The 17,421-nt window shown below is 39.1% G+C and overlaps 1 protein-coding gene across 3 annotated transcripts in view; it reads left to right on the forward strand.

Annotated features, from left to right (window-relative positions):
* The window catches only part of LOC114031396 (synaptotagmin-like protein 3), a 95,184-nt gene that overhangs the window by 32,374 nt on the left and 45,389 nt on the right, over window positions 1-17,421 (forward strand). For all 3 annotated transcript variants that reach the window (XM_027846455.1, XM_027846457.1, XM_027846456.1), the window contains one exon: window positions 8,803-8,867. In XM_027846455.1, coding sequence (XP_027702256.1) covers window positions 8,803-8,867 — 65 coding nt within the window. The remainder of the gene's footprint in view (window positions 1-8,802; window positions 8,868-17,421) is intronic.

Below are 17,421 nucleotides of genomic sequence, written 5' to 3' on the forward strand. Positions count from 1 at the left end.
GCTGTCATTCTTTACAGCACCCTAACCTAGAGCCATAACTAAGGCTGGCAAACTGGGGCTTTGCCTTAGAGCACTGAAATTTAGAGGGTGTTTAAAGTACTTGTACTTCTTCAACTGGTAAAAACAGTTGAATTTTAGCACTAGTTAGAAAGGCTAATTGATTCAGTTGGAAATTACTAGCAGAGTTGGCATGGAGTAGACACTTAAGAAATATTTGTTGATTGATTGATGGTATTATCTTCTTCCTTCCATATTCCCCAGTGAGCTCCTCCCCTTTTGGTCCTACTTTGCTCCTTTCCTTTGGTGGTATCTCCCCAGTAGCAGCTTCATGGTATCATCCCATTGGGCTTGTATCCCTGTACCTGAAGTTTACTCCCACCTCAACTGAATTTGTCTTTAAAATTTGACTTTGGGGGAAGCTAGGTGGCGCAGTGGATAGAGCACCGGCCCTGAAGTCAGGAGGACCTGAGTTCAAATCCAGCTCAGACCAAACACTTGACACTTACTAGCTGTGTGACCCTGGGCAAGTCACTGAACCCCAATTGCCTAAAAACAAAAAAAAATTTGACTTTGGGGTGCTTTCCTCCCTCCTTTGCTTACCTTGGGCATCGGAGTTGCTGGTCATATCTCTGAAATATATATAAGATAATGATCTGCTTTTTAAAATTTTTACTGAGGTAACTGGGCATGAAATACAGTGTGTGTGTGTGTGTGGAGGGGGAGGGAAGTGTGGAAAATAAGCTTAAGAAATGCCTGAATGATTGGAAAGGAGATTTAGTGTCTCACCTGAGGTTGTGCAGTAATAAGTCAAGATTGGAAGGGAAGCAATCCTAACCCATATCTTAGTTCACTGCTCTGCTCATTGTTTTCTGCACAAATTTAACCCATAGATAAACATCAAGTGGAGATGAATTGACTTAAGAGTATGACAACATCTCAGAGTTGAGACATCAGAGATTCATTTTAGAGGTCCTAGGTTGGCCCCACTGCCATTTTAGCTGGAAGTCCTTGTTTATTATTTTTTTAAAAATATGATTTGGTAGAGCAAAGTCAATTCTTAAAGACTGTCCTCAAAAAGGTTTTTTTCCCTACATATGGATTAAAATCTTATGACTGACAGATGCAACTACAGGGATGTTAAATGGCAGACTGAATACCAATATGCTTGCCTGACTTGCTCTCTTGTGTTGCCAAAGCGTCATGTCTGAATAGGAAAGTCAGTACATTCATCAGATGGAGGTTTTCTCAGTCCAGTACACTGGTTTTATTCTCACTCTGATGAAACATGTCATGTTTATTAGGATGAAAGAGACATTCTTAGTAATAGAAAGTAGTAATAGAAAGGGGCACTTCAAATGAGAATGTATTTACTGCACCATTAGCCTCTGTTACACTTTCTTGGCATGGTTCCTTTCTTTAAGTGCTAGAAAGAAAAAGAGGACGCATGGATTCATAAGCCCTTATTAATATATTAGCTTAGATCATAGAGGGTCAAGTTTCTTTCCTGTTGGAAGCAGTTTGTATAAATCAATCAAACATTTATTAAGCACCCACTACCTTCCTGGTATTATGGTAGGTTCTGGGCATGCGCACAAAGAAAAAAGAAACAATTGCTGCTCTCAAGAAAGTCATTCTATTCAGGACATAATTAAGTAGAAACAAAATACAGACAAAAATCAATGCAAGGTAATTATGGGGGTGAGGGGAGAGAAGCTGCTAGCAGCTAAGAGATCAAGAAAGGCTTCATACAGAGGGGTTGTTTCAGAACTGAACTTGAAGGAAATTAGGACAAATGAGAAGCAGGAGTAAGGAAGGAGTGCATTCCAAGGGGACAGGCCAGATAGAGGCACAGAGTCAGGAAGCAGAATATGAAATATGAGGATAAACAAGAAGACGAGTCTGACAGGACCCTACATTAATTTCTAAAAAAGCTAGAAAGACTTTAGAACCAACTTGTGAAGGGCTTTCAATGCCAAGCAGAAGAGTTTGAATTTTATTCTAGAAGTAAATAGGGAATCTCTGGAGTTTACTGAGCATGGAAACGACATGACCAGACCTAAGTTTTTGTAATATAATTTTGGTGACTGAATTATAAAGGATAGACTAGGAGGGTAGAGACCTGAGGTGGGAGACCCATTAGGAGCTATCTTCATAATCCAGATAAGAGGTGAGAAGGGTAGTGGCTTTTGTAGAGGGAAGAGGATAGATGTGAGCGGTGTGCAGCCTGAGGTTGTCCTAGAGTATCTAAATTGTTTGACCCCCTGCACGCTACAGATCAGAGCTGAGACAATTCCTTTTTCCAACCTTACCCTTCCAAGTTCCAGGCTGCAGGAACTATCTTACAAATATATTGTGAAGCTTATAAATGCTTGATGAGTATTTCCCAAGGACTCTTTACTCAGCAATGAGAACAGTCACCAGCCATCTGATGCATAATATACTCTGACAGTTTGTGCCAGATGACCAGAAAAGAAGCAGTGTGCCTATGTGTGTGTGTCTATGTGTGTGTGTGTGTGTGTGTGTTTGATGTTAGTGTGACTGTGGTGGACGGACAGGTTGATAAAAACTGGCAAATTATTATTAATTACTTACATTAACAGCCTTTGTACTGTATTACCCCCCCAAAAAAACCCCTCTCTCTTCATAACATAGATACATAATACATTATATGATATACATTATATCTATATATTAAATATAATATATATATACACATATATGTATATACCCACATTATACATATATATACACACAATACATGTACACACAAACATACATAAGATATACTTACACATTATATACACACACATATACATATACCCACACATTTATATATGTACACACACACACACACACACACACACACACACACTGATATTTGTGCATTAGCATCATCCCTTCCTCTAATCTCATACTCAGCAGTTACCAGCTGTTATCAATGCACATTCACAGCTCTCCTTCCTTTCTATTTCCACTGGTATCATCCCAGCACAGGCATCTTCATTATCACCTATGGCCAATTTTAATACATTTTCTATTGTCTTTTTCTTTCCCCTTCAATCCATCTGTCCTAAACTATTGTTCTAACCACATTGCTCCCCAGTACACAAACCTTCGGTGGCTAGGATAAAATAGAAATTTTGCATCCTAGCATTTAAAGTTCTCCACACATGCCTCCTACGAAAACTCTCAGCCGTATTTTGGTATAGTAGATAGAACTCTGAATTTGCCCCCTTTTTAGGCTCAGTTTCCTCATTTGTAAAATAGTCATAATAATAACACCTGCCTCATAGAATTATTGTGAGTGTCAAATGAGATAATGTTTATAAAGCATTTTGGAAATTTTAAAGAGCTATGTAAATATTAGCTGCTGCTGCTACTATTACTGCTGCTGTTACTGTTGCTACTGCTTCTATTGCTACCACTACTATCATTACAACGACAACCACCACTGTTCCTCCTCCTTGGTGCTGTAGTACAACCCTCATTCTCCCAACCCCACTCATGAGGGTAGGTGATTACTATTTCTCCTCATAGGGCTCTAGGGGTAAGCCTAAGGGGTTGGAGATATTCCCTTACCAATATCAATTGGTCAGTTAACCTCTCCCCAATATTAATTATCCAGTTAATATCAATTAGCTTTTAAAAAGGGATATTTACTGAGAAGGTAAAAGCAGAACCAAAGTACAGCAATATCTCCAACCAGTATTTACTGTCTTCTCTATACACCCACTCACTTCCCATGGACAGTCAACTGAAACTTAACGAGATCCCTATAAGGCATTCTTGCCAACATGTTCACTTCTGAGTAGCGTATAGCTAAAGGATGAGTGGCTCCCTTGATTGGCTGAATTGGCTCCTCAGTGGCATGTGAAACGGATAAATCGACTGTTTCTCGGTCCCCTCACCAAGCTTGGATGATGAAACTACCGGTAGACTCAGCTGGTGGACTTCAGGTGGTTTTAACCTTTTGAGGCTCACAAGGTTGTAAACTGTTCCTTTCTGTCTTTGATGCTCATTTTCCCATGATCAGAAAAGAACAAACAGGGGCAGCTAGGTGGCGCAGTGGATAGAGCACTGGCCCTGAAGTCAGGAGGACCTGAATTCAAATCTGGCCTCAGACCAAACACTTGACACTTACTAGCTGTGTGACCCTGGGCAATTCACTTAACCCTAATTGCGTAAAAACAAAAAAACAAACAAACAAACAAAAAGAAAAGAATAAACACCACGAGACAAAAGAAGCATTGTAACTGTGCATTTAGAGCCATATAGCAGCTGGGTGAGAGACAGAAGGCCTGAGGCCCCTCCCCCAACCAGAGACCCACAGAAGGTCTCACTTTGAGAGCCACCAGAGAAAAGGAGGGAAGGGCATCTGTTCAAGCCTGTTGTATGCAATCAGTTCTGCCTCAGCAGCCAATTAAAAGGCTTTTCATCACCTCAAAGTAAGCCAGGATTGTGCTTGCTCCAAAGCAGTGAGGAAAAGGACCCATGCATCATGTAGTTCCAGAAGCAGGCTGACCTAACAGGTAGAGAATATTGTACATACTTTAAGGATTGGGACCTCATGAGCCAGTTTCTCTATTACACTATTAACTGTATATTCTAGCCAAACTTTACTACTAGCTCTTCTCCAACTCATTTTTCCATATTATCCCTACAGAGATTCCCACAGGCTATTCCCCATGTCTCAAATACATGTCTAGAACACTTCCTCACCTCTACCTCCCTTTTTCTTCTTTTATGATTTTGCCGAGGTATTGCCTCCTTAATCTCCCTAATTATCAAAGCACTCTTTCCTCTATTTTCCTACTATTATACCTATTTGTATATATGTACCTTCTGCCCCACAGAATGAAAGCTTCTACAGAACAGAATCTGTTTTGTTTTTGCATTTGTTTCTGGGATCGTTTTCATCACATGGTTGTTGTGGAGAAGGCAATTTCTAAACTTCAAAGTGCTTTGTAAATGTGTGTTATGATGATTTTTATTATTCCTGGGGCTTAGCATAGTGCTTTGCACATAGCAGGCACTTAGAAAAATGTTTGTTGCATCACTCCTAGGGGTATTATTAGTCTGATCTTACTGAGGTTCAAGACAGCTGAATATTTTATGGTATCTCCAGTAAGCCAACAGAGAAATTCCATTTGGTTCAATTCAACAAAAACTTATTAAGAGGATACCATGTGGAAATTACCAATAGACGAATCTAAGGTTTCAGTAATAAGCACGTGTTGAGCATCTACTATGTGAATACAAAAGAAATAGAAGAAATGATTCCTGCCCTCAAATGAGTTTATAAAATAGTCCGGGTAAACAGAATGTATACATATGAAACAACTAATAAACAACTACAAATCAACATTTAAATACATAAAATGTGAATTGTTGAATTGTATACGTGTAAGAGAAATCATGAAATCTCAGAATTGGAAGGGACCTCAGAGAGTATTGAATCTGACATCTAAAAAATAATTCCCTCTAGAAGATATCTGATCACCCTTTGCTTGAAGATCCCCATGGAGGGGGAAGGCACTAGAGGAACGGAAGGGGGAAGAGAATAAGCATTTATTAGGTGCCTATGATATGCCAGGTACTGTGCTAAATGCTTCCAACCTGTTCCACTTTTTTCCTTTAGACAGCTTTCATTGTAAGGACTTTTTCCCCTTGTACAACAAGCTTAAATTTACCTCCTTTGAGACTGTCACACATTGCTCCTAGTTTTGTCTAGTAAGGCCAAACAGAACAAAAATAATTCCTGTTTTGCCTGAAAGTCCTTAAAAACCTTGAAGAGAGTTATCATGTTTGTCTTTGAATCCCCAGCGCTTGGTAGGTGTTTAATAAGCGCTTCTTGATTTATTGACTAATAGTATACCAAATCTTCTACAGATTAAAAATCCCCAATTCCTTTAAAAGATACTCAACTTGCATGAAGTCAAGATGTTTTACCATCCTGGCTTCCCTCCTTTGTACATATCTAGCTTATTTGTCTTTTAAAACATAGCACTCAAAAATGAAGACAGCACTCCAGATGAGGTCTATCTGAGGTTCAGTACTGCAGAACCATCACTTTCCTGATCCCTGACACAATGCCTTTTTTACTACAGCATATGATTGCATTAGTTTCTTGGCTAACATATTACACTGTTGACTCACATTGTGCTTGAAGTCCACTTAAACCCCCAGATGTTTTTCAGACAAACTGCTATCTAAACATTCCTCCTTCCATTTTGTACCTGCAAAATTGATTTTAACTCAAATATGTCCCTATTGAAATATTCATTTTAATCTTGCTAAATCTCTCCCAGTGATATCCGTGAATCTGATCCAGTGTTAACCATACTTCCTAGCTCCCATCTGAAAATATTATAAGTATGCCATTGTTACCTCGAGGCAACTGGTGGCTCAGTGGATAGATTACTGTGCCTGGAGTTAGGAAGACCTGAGTGCAAATCCAGCCTCAGATACTTACTAGCTGTATGACCCTGGGCAAGTCACTTAACCTCTGTTTGCCTCAGTTTCTTCGACTGTAAAGTGAGGATAACAATAGTACATACTTATCATGGTTGTTGTGAGAGTCAAATGAGATTATATTTATTAAAGCATTTGGCACATAGTAGGTACTTTATAAATATATATTCCCTTCCCTACCCTTTATTCAAGTCATAGGATCATAGACTTGGATCTGGAAGGTGTCTCTAATCCACCCGCATTTTACAGATAAAGAAACGGGCCCAGATAAGTTATATGACTTGCCCACGGTAACATAGCTTATAAATGATGAAAACAGGATTTCAATCCCCATTTCTCTGACTCCAAACACAATATTCTTTCCATAATACCATACCGACATTAACAAAAATATTGCCACCGCGCCAAACACAGACCCCTTGGACACCTGGTTCCCAAGGAGAATCTACTCAAACTTAAAACATGTTCCCCACCAAGTGTGCTTCTGGGTGAGCTGGTGTAGCTGATGGCAAGCGGCTCCCTTGCTCAGCTGGAGCCTCCTTTCAAGTGAATATCAGATGGCTAATGACAATTCTTTTTGGTTTAGCAGTATAACCAGCTCCGAATCCACCTAATGTCACTCCCTGCTCTATAGGTTTCTAGTTTGTCCACAAGAATAATATGATGGGCTCTGTCAAATACTTTGCTAAAATCTAGGTGAAAATATATCTCTAGCATGGAATCCTTGTCTCCTAGGCTAGTAACCCTGTGTAAAATCTGCCGTGACCTCTTCTTGATGAAGCCTTGCTGGATCTTTGTAATCGCCACCTCCTTTTCTAAATATTCACTAACCATCTTCTCAACCAGGGGTGTCAAGCTCAAATAGAAATGGGGCTGCTAATCTATACATAAGGATCCCTGTGGGCCATTATTGACTTAGTTTTAAAATGTAATGTTATCTATGTTTCATTGTATTTTTATTTATTTAATTATTTCCCAATTTCATTTTAGTCCAGTTCTGGCCACACTAGGGAGTGTTGCACCGCATGTTTGACACTTCTGTTCTAGAATCCTAAGTTCTAGAATTTTCCCAGGAATTAAAGCCAAGCTTACTGGCTTTACTCCCTTTTTTTGAAAACTAGGACAATCCTTGTTATTATTCTCTATTCCTGTGGCCCCTCTGGTTGTCCACAATCTTTCCAAGATCACTAACTGTGGCTCAGCGCTCCCTCACATCTGCGGCCTTCATTCCTTATCCTAAGATGCATCCTCATGGCCAGGTGACTTGAATCCATTGCGGGGTACAAGGTGTTCTCTTGCTAGCTTCTCTCTTATCTCGGTATCAACTTTCTTTTAGCTATTGTTGTTGTCTTCCTTTCAAGCCAAATATCCATCTCCTTGGGGGAGAAAGAGAAGCCGAATAAAAATGGAGCAGCTCTACCTTTACCTGCATTATTGCTTATTATTTTCCCATCCATCTTCATCAGTGGTGCCATCCCTCTTTGATCCTCATTATAGCTAAAAACAAAAATGCAAAAATTTAAAGAATATTTTATTGACCTTAGCGTTCCTTACTAGCTTCCACCTAGTCTGAATTGAAGCATTAATGACACTATCCCCACGGGGGCTTTTTGCATTTTTGTATTCATCCTCTGTTACTTACCCTTGTACCCATATTCTGTGCATTTTTTTTCTTATCTAAATTGGTTGGGAAGTCCTCTGTGCAGCTACATCTTTTTATTTTTAAACAATTACTCTTTTTTCTTTCTTTCTCATTAAAATGGTTTCTTTTTGTATCTTCAGACATGGGACAACTCTCCATATTTCCTGGTCTGGCTGGCATTTCCTGTGGGATTTTAGCCCATGGGATACTACCTACCTTTTCTCCAAATCTTGTGTGACTTGGTTGGTCTCCCAGAATCTAAGGCCTGAGTCAGATTATGCCCTTCTTTTCACACTTGGTTGGAATGCCTTCCATTGATTTGATCCGATCAAAATGAATTCTTACATGGCTAAAATACCAGAACATAGCATTACTTTTGGGTAGGATGGGGTAATTTGATAGATTTGCTCAACCAACCCCACCTTTGATAATACGCATAGATGAATTAATAACTATTAGCTAGTAATAATGCATATATTAGTTAATGAATCTAGAGATAGCACAGTTTGGGGAAATGAACAATAAACAAGGAGTTAGGAGAGACCTAGATTGTCTGTTATTGTGTGAGTTAACTTCCCTGTACCTTGGTTCCCTCATCTGGGATTCTCCGTGCAATGTGCACAACAGGATTCCATTTATACTTTTCACATCTCTTTTCCCTGAGGTTTGCCTTTTCATTTGTTTTTCAGAGATGTAAAAATAAAAACTGGAGAGTGGTTCTTTGAGGAACGAGCCAAGAAATTTCCAGCTGAAAGTAAGTGCCATAATTTTTAGTTTTTAATCAAAATAAAACTGTATAATAATAGCTTTAAATAATATTTAGCTTATATAGGAAGAGATAAAGATAGTTAGAATTTAAAACCATTGCAATGGTTAGCATGTCATACCCAGTGTTCAAGGCAAGCTGAATGGCTCCCATCTCATACACAATGAGCTTTGCTGCCTCCACACCTTTGCTTTATGTAATTTCTTCTTCCAGGTTGTAAGTGGCAGAGCTGGGATTTGAATGCAGGTCCTCTGACTCCATAGGGCAGCTAGGTGGTGCAGTGGTGCAGTGGATAGAGTGCTGGGCCTGGAGTCTGGAAGACCTGAGTTCAAATGTGGCCTCAGATATTTACTAGCTGTGTGACCCTGGTCAAGTCTCTTAACCCTGTCTGCCTTAGTTTCCTCATCTGTAAAAATGACCTGGAGAAGGAAATGGCAAACTACTCCAATACCTTTGTCAAGAAAACCCCAAATAGAGTCACAAAAAAGTCAGAAACAACTGAAAATGACTGAACAACAACAAAACCTCTTACTCTAAATCTAGCTGTTCCATGTTGCCTCCTTATCAAATACAGCTTGTTGTTGTAATTATATATATATAGATATATAGATATATATACACACATATACATACACATATATGTATGTCTTTCTCTCCTGTTGAATTGTCAGCTTTTTGAAGACAGGTAGTGGATCTTATTCATCTCAGCATCCCCACTACAATTGCTTGTTTGTTGAGTAACTACAATAAACACAAGAATTGTGAGTCATTCATTCAACAAGTAACAATTATAGGTTTACAAAATGCTTTATATAACATATGCATATATATATATATATGTATATAAAAATCTCCTTTGGCCTTCACAACAACCTTGCGAAGTAATTAAAGTTTTTTTATCCCCATGTTGTGGATGAAGAAACTGAGGGTTGGAGAAATAAAGTAACTATTTCTCCAGTCATCCAATGAGTAAGTATCAGAGCCCTGTGGATCAGCTCTCTTTCCAAACTATACAGAATAAAGTTGGAATTCAAATTTAGTTCTTCTGAGTGCCTATTATGTACAATGGAATAATAAGATAAAATGGTAGGTATGACTTCACAAGGACTGTGGGTGTGGATGGAAATATGTGCTAGTTTGCTGTGTGTACTGTGCTTTTCTTATAAAGTATACTCTTTAAAAATTTAATTTAATTAAAAATATATTTTTATTTAATAAAATATTTCCAAATTACGATTTAAAAAAATTTAACAGGGGCAGCTAGGTGGCACAGTGGATAGAGCACTGGTCCTGGAGTTAGGAGGACCTAAGTTCAAATCTGGCCTCAGACACACAACACTCAATAGCTGTGTGACTCTGGGCAAGTCACTTAATCCCAATTGCCTCAACAACAACAACAAAAATTAACATTCATTAAAAAAGGCTTTTTTTGAGTTCTAAATTCTCTCCCTTTAGCCCCTTTCCCACCCTTTGAGATAAGCAACTTATCTGTTTTACAATGTGAAGTCATGTAAAACATATTTCCATATTAGCCATATTGCAAAAGAAAACACACACACACACACACACACACACACAAACCCCAAGAAAAGTAAAGTGAAAAGTGTGCTTCAATCTGCACTCAGAGTTTATCATTTCTCTCACTGGAGGGGGATAGCATTTGTCATCATGGGTCCTTTGGAAATGTCTTGGATCATTGCCTTGCTCAGAATAGCTAAGTTAAAGTATACCTTTAAATGTGTCACAAAACTGGCAAACTTTGCCCGTGCCTGATACTGTAGATCACAGACTGTACATGGGCTTGTAAAAGTGTTATAGTATGGGGCAGCTAGGTGGCACAGTGGATAGAGCACCGGCCCTGAAGTCAGGAGGACCTGAGTTCAAATCCGGCCTCAGACCAGACACTTGACACTTACTAGCTGTGTAACTCTGGGCAAGTCACTTCGCCCCAGTTGCCTAAAAACAAAACAAAACAAAACAAAACAAAAAAAAGTGTTACAGTAGAGGATGTGAACAATGAGATAAGGGCAGACCTAAACAAACAGAACACTTGCATACGTTTCTAACAAAATGACAAAGTTCAGTCAGCCTTCCTTCATCAATGATGAACTCAAGCACATTTGCTTCTAGCAGTAATATCTGTAGCTTCTGATAAGCTTCTCTGTGACTTCTGATAAGAGAGGCAGCAGACCAGGAAGCCAAAGTGTGCAGGACTCTTCTCATTTAGAGGGAGTGGAACAGTTCAAGATACAGAACTATCTTAAGAAAATTGGAGATTTGGGTTGGAAACAAAAACCAATCCCCAAAACTATTTGGCTGTTGGAGGTAGCTAGATGGCTCAGTGCATAGAACACGGGCCTAGAGTCAGGAAATCCTGACTGAGTTCACAGCTGGCTTCAAACACTACCTCTTCACCCTGGCCAAATCACTTAATCTATCTGCCTCAGTTTCCTCAACTGTAAAATAATAGCACCTATTCCCAATGTTGTTGTGAGGATCAAATGAGATAATATTTGTAAAGCACTTAGCACAGTGTTTGTCACGTAGTAGGTGTCTAATAAATACTTGTTCGCGGCAATTAAAAATTGACTGCTTCTATTGATAAAATCAAATCTATTTCTGATGTTGAGAGTGCTAAGGACTTTGGTGATGAGAACTTTCTTTTCTAGGTCTGTAGTAGCTACAGCTGCTAAAAAGGTGGGGCCTCTAGCACCTGTAGGGGGAGTTGCCAGGTTGCATCTCCATAAGGGTTGCTTCTTTGGATGATGGAAGAGCAGGTTGAAAGGAAGGCTGGTGGCCTGGGGCAGTGCCTTATCTGCTGGTGGCAGTCACTGATGGTGGTGGTGCTGGTGAGGATGGTGGGCCCCTTTTCCACAAGGGTTGGTTCCCTAGATAACACAAACTAATACAAGCTTTCCAGCAAAAGAAAATTTTCATCTTTTGTAGCCTCTTTCAGGAAAAGAAATGTCAGCATGAGATTTATGAGATTTATTACTAAGTTCTCTTGGCTCTCTCTAATAGAGACACTTTCTGGTCTGAGCTGCCCAGCTGAGCCCAAAATGAAACTGGTGTGGAGCCAAGGGTGAACCTCTGAAGGAAGAAGATATTTCTAAATTCTGTTTTTCATAGCTACTTGGCTGCTATTCTTATGCCTAACTTTCTAAACAAGAAAACCTGTAGGCCATGAAAGGAACTTTGAATTTTTACCATGTCTTGATGAATTCTCCATTAAAAAGTATAATCAAAGTTATCATAAATTGAGCTATTTTCTGGATGTCTAGTTCAGTATCACTGTTGAGTTCAAAGAACCTCCTGGTCTGAAAGACTTTTATTTTTAACCAAATTTTCTGTAGCCTTTTCTTTATCTTGAGGGTTTACTTCAGGGGAAAAAAGTCGGAAAGTTTGCTCTTTAATCTTAGAAGTTCTTGTCCCTGAGGGATGGAGGAGGTAATGTGTGCCACCAGAGCCTGTGAGGATGAATAAAAGATGGGGAAAATATAGCCAAGTCAAAAAAAAACCCAACCCCAAAACCGCACTCAGTATAAGAGCAGACACTAAACTTCATATTCCTGTCAAGATACCAAGAAGAAGAAACAAACTAAAAAGGTCCCCAACTTATTTTAGTATTGCAGGAGCTACGTAGGTCTGTTCAAGAGGTCTTTGAATCTTCTTTTCCTGTTTTTGTAATGTCCTACCTGTCCCCTCTCAATCAGTTGATCTTTCGAGTGCTTTGGGTCCTAAGCTTCAACTGAAACAGTGTTTACTATGACACCTTTTCTAATAACAATTTTAAAAGACAAACTAAAAGAAAAAACCAACAAACAAAGCTTACTTCATCATTGTTGGTGAGGGCTGTCAGCACTGACCTGTTCCTCAAAATGTTTTTCAGTTGTACCCACTCTGTGATCCCACTTGGGGTTTCCTTGGCAAAGATACTGGAGTGGTTTGCCATTTCCTTCTCCAGCTCATTTTACAGATGAGGAACTGACGCAAACAGAGTTAAGTGACTTGCCCAGGGTCACACAGCTAGTAAGTTTCTGAGGTGGGATTTGAACCCAGGAAGATGAGTCTTTCTGACTTCAGGCCTGCTAGCTGCCTCTCTTCTTCAAATTCTCCTATATTTAATGATCTGTTTACATGTTGCATACCTTTGTAAAATATAAAGTCCTTGAGGGCAAGGACTAATTTTCATTTTGGGCTTTGTATCCTTCTTACCTCCCACAGAGCCTCGTACATGGTAGAAGCTTAATAAATGCTAATTAAATTCAGTTGAAATGCTACATCATAAACATACATTGAAACTCTTTCAACACTCAATTTTGTTTTCGGCAAGTTCATATTTCAACTCATTTTGCTGATTTGAAATTATTATTTCCATGATGTAGAGGATCCCAAAACATTGGATAATTGAATTGGAAATCCCCCAAATAACTAATAAAGGGCATTCTGTAACTGAAACAAAATGTTAGTCTTCGGGCATCCTGCCTACATTATTGAGTTAGCGACCTCTTCTGGCTAACTTGTGCAATGTGGATGATTTCGCTAATATTTTACAACTGTGACATTTTGCAACTTCTTAGTTCAAGCTTATAAAGCAGGAAATTGAGATCGCTTTTAATATTAATAGCTCGTGTAGTATTTTATAAATTTACAAAACACATTACTCTTGACAGTGCTGTGAGGTGGGAAGGATTTTTAAAAATAATATTTTATTTTTTCTCCAAATACATGTAAAAACAATTTTTAACATTAGTTGTTTTTTTTTAAGTTTTGAGTTCCAAATTCTATTGCTTCTTCCCTCCCCTGCCCTCCTGTGACAATCTAGTAAGCAATCTAATATAGGTTATACATGTGCAATCATGTAAAACATTTTCAGATTAGTCATTTTGTACAAGAAAACTCGAACAAAAAAAAGTGAAAAATAATATGCTTTGGTCTGTATTCAGATGACATCAGTGCTTTCTCTGGAGGCGGATAGCATTTTTCATTATGAGTGGTGGGGAGGATTATTATTTCTATTCTTCCACATGTAGAGGCTGAAATATTAAAAGGGTGAGGCATTTTGCCCAGGATCAAAGAGTACGTAAATGGCAGAGTTGAGCCTCAAACCCAGGCATTTTAGTTTTCATTTTAACTCGTTTCCACCACATCAGTAATATGTTATTTAGGGATTTTTTTTTAAATGGAAAAGACTACTTTTAACTTTCATTAAATTGCTGTTTATTGGAGAAATAAAATAATTTAGGGAGGTAATCCATTAAGAAAACCACCAGTTAACCATAGCTATGGTCCACTCAATACCTAGTTAGGACAATTATTGCATTTTGGTTTTATTTGAAAAATATTGTATTTATTTGAAAAATAATATTGATCTTAGCTAGTTTGTTTTGACCCTTAAGGGATTATTAGGAATTGTTCAATAACAATCAATCAATCAAAATAAAAATCGATATAGTAATAGATTAAGTGCTGACATTGTCATACTCGGCGTGTTTATTGACTAATTAGATGCTCAGGTTAAGTAATTTGCCCAGGATCTCATATAGCCAATATCTATCAGAGGAAGGATTGGAACCTGCTCTTGCTGACTCACAGACAATCCCCTTCCTGTGCTGCCTCTCATACTGAAACCCTAGGCGGTCGGAAACAAGCCCTGAATTTTGTGTTTGCACCTCAGTGTTCCCAGGGACTTTAAAGCAAAACAAAAACAAATCCAGTGAGGGGAGAGAAAGAAAGAGTGGACCCTTGATGAGCCATTCTGCAGAATGTCTGCTATGACAGGATGTGAGCAGCAAAATTACAGGGCAAAAAATAATTCTTCTGCCCTGCAGCTAGGCAGAAGATTCATATTTAATGGTAGAGGGAGCTGGTTAAGAGCAACTGTGTGCCAGGGTGATAGTGAATGCATTATTATTAATTTGACTTCTACAAAAGGAAGCTCATGGCTGAAGCAATCATGCCATTCATCCTCCCTTATCTGGAAGGCCAGAGTGACCCATCCCTCTAATGTGACCTGAGCTCAAGCTTTCTCCTCTGCTGAATAGAGTCTAATGAATGTCAAGTGGCCTTTTTCTTTTAGTGCTCTCTCTCTATGTCTTTCTTTCTGTCTCCCTCTCTTTCTCTCTGTCTCTTTTTCCTCCTCACTCCTTCTCTCCCTTTCTTTCTCTCTTCTTGACCCTTCTCTCTTCCTTTGTCTCCCTCTCCCTTTCTGTCTCTTCTCTCTCTCCTTCTCTTCTCTCTCTCTCTCTCTTCTCTCTTTCTCTTTCCAACTGTTCCCTTCTTATCTTCTTTGTTCTTGCCTCTTCTGTTAACCACTGTTGCCACTACAAATGCACCAAAGCTGTTCTCCCACTGCTCACGTGCCCTGGTGGTGGTGGCAGAGGGCAGTGGGGAAGATGGCAGCTGCCTGTCAAGATCTCACTATACCAAAGGAAAGAAGACACAAGATGTTGTCCCATCCTTGACGCAAGCTTGCCTAGGAAACCATGGGCTCATGCCTTGTCCATGAAATTTCTTCAGTATAACATTTCTTAAAACAGTCTGAATACTGTAACTGCTCACTCTCAAGTTGCCAGTGGTCTCTGAATTGTCAGGTCCAATGGCTTTTTCTCAATCTTCATTCTTCTTGATCTCTCTGCAACCCTTGACACTGTCCATCCTCCTCTTCTTGATTCTCTCTTCTCTTTTGGTTTACCCTACACAGCTCTCTTCTGACTTTTCTCCTAACTGTCTGACCTTTCCTTCTCAGTCTCTTTTGTTGGAAAAGTACCCAGGTGTCCCACCCAAGGCTCTGTCCTTGGTCCTCTGCTCCCTCTCTTCTATTTCATTTGGTAATCTCTTCAGGTCTCATGGATTCAATTATTATTTCATGCAGATGATTCTCAGATTTATTTATCCTCAGATTGTCCAGCCTTAACCTCTCTCCTGACCTCCCAATCTCGCTTCTCCAGCTGTCTATTAGATATCTTGAACTGAGTGTCCTGTAGACATCTTAAACTCAATATATCCCAAACTGAACTTGTTATCTTTTCCCCAAAATCTTCCTCTCTTCCTAACTTTCCTATTACTTTTGAGGTCTCCACTATCCTCCATTCACTGAGGCTCACAACCTTGGTGCCATCCTTGATTTGTCACTTTTTTTCACTTCCCCATATTCAAACTATCGCCAAGTCATGTTGATTTTACCTTCACGATATCTCTCATACATATCCCAATTCCTCTGATGCTGACACTAGTCCAAGCCCTCATCATCTCTCACATAGACCTACTCTGCTGGTTGGCCTCCCTGCCTCAAGTCTCTCCTCACTTCAGCCTATTCTCCATTCAGATATCAAATTGATCTCACTAAAGCAGAGGCCTGATCATGTCACCTCTCCCTCTCCCCTACCTTCAGTGATCTCCAGTGACTCCCTTTCACCTCCAACATCAAATATAAAATCCTTTCTTTGGCTTTTAAAGCCCTATATAACCTGGCTTCTTCCTACAACTCCTGTCTTCTTATACTACTTACTTCCATATCTTCCATGGTCTAGTGACTGGCTTTCTTATTTTTCTTACACAAGATACTCTATCTCCCAACTGCATGAACTTTCACTGGCTGTCCTCCCATGCTTAGAATTCTCTCTTTCCCCTTGTCTCTGTCTTTCTGGCCTCCTAGCTTACTTCAGGTCTTAGCATAAAATCCTATCTTCTGCAAGAACTCTTTCCTGGTTCCCCTTAATGCTAATGCCTTCTCTCTGATATTATCTCCAATTTACCTTCTATACGTTTTGTTCTTTCATGGTTGTTTGCAAGTTTTCTCCCCCATTAGATTGTAAGCTGATTGATGGCAGGAAATATTTTCCTCTATCTTTGTTTCCCCAGTGATTAACAGACTTCCTGTTGCACAGCAAGCACTAAATAAATGCTAGTGACCTTGACTTGACATTAACTGTGCCCCTTAAATGTTCCATTCTCCAAAATCAAACATCCCCTATTCCTTTACTATTTTCATATTACATGGACTCAAGGCTTCTTACCTTTCTGGTTTTCCACCTCTGGATTAGCTCTGGTGTATCAATAGATCTCTTAAAATGTGGCACCCAGGGCTGTCCCCAGCCCTAATAAAATAAAGCTATCCTTTCCCTTGTTCTGGATGCCATACTGCTATTAATGTAACCTAAGATTGCAATATCTATTTCGACCCTATCGTCCTATCGTTGGTTCACCTTGAATTTAAGTTCAACTAAAATACCCCAATCCCAGGATTTTTGGCAGAGTAGGTACTCAATAAACACGCATTGAATTGAATGAACCATAGGAGATTATAAAATCTTCCCTTCCAAGTAAATTTCACATGCTAAAATTTCAAGCTTCTTCATCTGATATTCATGGCTCTCCATAATCTTACACTAAACCTATTTTTTCAGACTTACTTCATATTACTCTTCCTTTATACTCTGTAGGTTCTCACCTCTGTAATTTTTTTAAAAAAATATATAATTTGACAGCCATTTCAATATTATTGACTTTTTGGTAATTCTACGTATTTTATTTTGTGAAT

The sequence above is a fragment of the Vombatus ursinus genome, unplaced genomic scaffold (genome assembly GCF_900497805.2).
Source record: "Vombatus ursinus unplaced genomic scaffold, bare-nosed wombat genome assembly UNPS02015175.1, whole genome shotgun sequence".
Classification (NCBI taxonomy): Eukaryota; Metazoa; Chordata; class Mammalia; order Diprotodontia; family Vombatidae; genus Vombatus; species Vombatus ursinus.